At 39.1% G+C, this 2218-nt stretch overlaps 1 protein-coding gene across 1 annotated transcript in view; it reads left to right on the top strand.

Annotated features, from left to right (window-relative positions):
• ADAMTS18 (ADAM metallopeptidase with thrombospondin type 1 motif 18) overlaps positions 1-2218 on the top strand; it is a 161972-nt gene that overhangs the window by 98914 nt on the left and 60840 nt on the right. The window contains exons 5-6 of the mRNA XM_019535437.1: positions 329-435; positions 914-1005. Coding sequence (XP_019390982.1) covers positions 329-435; positions 914-1005 — 199 coding nt within the window. The remainder of the gene's footprint in view (positions 1-328; positions 436-913; positions 1006-2218) is intronic.

Genomic DNA, 2218 nt, shown 5'->3' with positions numbered 1-2218 from the left:
GTTATAGCTTTAAACCAGTTTCTGATCACTTAAACCGGTTTATGTGTAATATCTGTCCCAAGCCCAGAGGTGCAGAAAGGAGGCCCGATCTAAATCGCAGTGAAGTCATTTGGAAAGTTTCCGTTAATTTCAATAGACATAGCATTTGGCCCAGTCCTCATTTTGGCTGGATCAGTGTGTGTGGGATCTAGTCCTGACACGGGTGGAGTCCCCCCGTTGATTCTCATTGAAGCCTGGAGCCTAAAAGGATAATAAACAGTTTACTCGTATTAAACATTTCTTTCTTACTTACTTGATATTCCTCCTTTCCCTCCCAATAATCACACAGGTTTCTAGTCTTTTTAAAGATGGAACAATTGGAAGTGACATAAACATCATTGTTGTGAGTCTCCTCCTTTTGGAACAAGAACCTGTAAGTGGAATCATTATTCTTATGTAGCAGAATGTATTTGATCTAGTTTGCAAACATTTCTGAATTTTTCCATATTATACAAAAAAAAGTCCACAAAGGGGTTCTTATGACCTCAGAAGACCCAACCTTGAAATGCCGTGTCATCACCAGAGCTCTCAGAATCACAGTTTTTCTCTCTCCATGCATACATTTTACATATACACATATGTGTGTGTAGATGTAGATGTGTGTGTGTATACATATAAAATATATATCAGATGTTGGTAAATATTATAGATAATAGATTCAGCAGTTGATTCAAATGCCCTTTAAACTTTGAATTTCTGCAATAGAGATAAAAACTAATCACTTTCAATATTTTCTCATACATGGTCTTTGTAAAGCCCTTGTGCACTTTTAAACTGTAATAACTTAGGTTGTGTACAAGGACTTTATGAAGACCCCGTATATTAAAGTGATCATACATAATGAGTGTTTTAAAAAAAATGCTGGCTGATCCAGAACGGACATGTTCTGGGGACTGGCCTCTGGGATGCTGGTGGAAGATAGCAGGGAGTTGAAAGGCCCTACACTGAAGGAAACACCTTTGGAGAGTTCAGAACTGAAACTATATATTTATTTTCTAGGGAAAAAAGTGAATGTGTGTGGGGGAGGTATCAATTAGAGCAAGAGGGGAAAGCAGCTATTGACTGTTGTGATAGGATGAGAAATTTGTGCTCAGTAGAGCTGGCCAAAAGGCTTAATTCAGAGGTAGGTAATGCCTGACATGTATGCAAAGGCATTTTGCTTGGCACATACGCCATGGTGAAGGATGCAGGGCTGCACTACCACAACAAGGATTGGGCACCATGTGGCTCCTCTGCCATCTGCCCCGAGCATGCCAACATCCTACAAGTTGCAGAAGTTTTTGGCACTCTGACCAAAAACGTTGTGGATTCCTGGTTTAATCACATCTTCCATTTTCAGCCAGAGAACAACAACAAATTATCTGGGGTTTTTTTGGGTTTTTTTTTGACAACCAGCCCAAAATATTTAATTCTCAGACTTACAGTTTTTTATGATAAAAAGAAAAAAACCCAAGTAACTGACACAAAAGAAAAAACAAAACACAAAACCACTTAAAATAACAGTCACTCCAGTCCAGAACCCTTTTTTCCATGAAAAAAATGATGGGACATGTTCAAGTAACTCTAAAGTTGTGCATTGGTTCATCTGCTTTAAATCATTTAGTATTTCAGTCAACACAACATATCTAGACTTGTGGTTTCTTATGAGTTTTCTGGTTCCTGTATTGATATCAGCCCATGTGCACATCAGAATCAAGCCCCACTTTATTAGTGTCCTTTATATTAAAAAATACCAAGAAGTTCTGTAGTCCTAGCCCAACACCGCTGTTTGAAACAGAGCAGCTGCAGTGTTTTACATGATCACTCTAAACCCCTCAAGTGGCGTTTATAAGCGCTGCTGCCTTCTGTAGTTCTTGCATCCATAGTGTATTGTCATGATGAAAAGCAAATCCGGAGAAATAAAGGCGCTTGTGTCTGTTTCTCTGAAAACTAACTGCATGTGTTCAAGTTTAGAAGTAAAATGCTTTCCAGAAGGGAAAGCCGAGTCCTGAAATCATCCATATTGCAATTTAAGTTAAAAAGGATTATAAAGTACCTTTCGCTATATAAATGCTGCAGGGGTGGGGGTGGGGTCAGCTTCCAGAGACTTTGTTAGATGCTCAGATCCTAATAAAAATCAGTGGGAACCGAGTGACTGATTTCCACCTCTGTCCTTGAGAATCTCCCCATCACAATGCCT

Source organism: Crocodylus porosus, unplaced genomic scaffold (assembly GCF_001723895.1).
Source record: "Crocodylus porosus isolate Cpor-Errol unplaced genomic scaffold, CroPor_comp1, whole genome shotgun sequence".
NCBI classification, from domain to species: domain Eukaryota; kingdom Metazoa; phylum Chordata; order Crocodylia; family Crocodylidae; genus Crocodylus; species Crocodylus porosus.
This window is presented reverse-complemented; position numbering and strand designations above follow the sequence as displayed.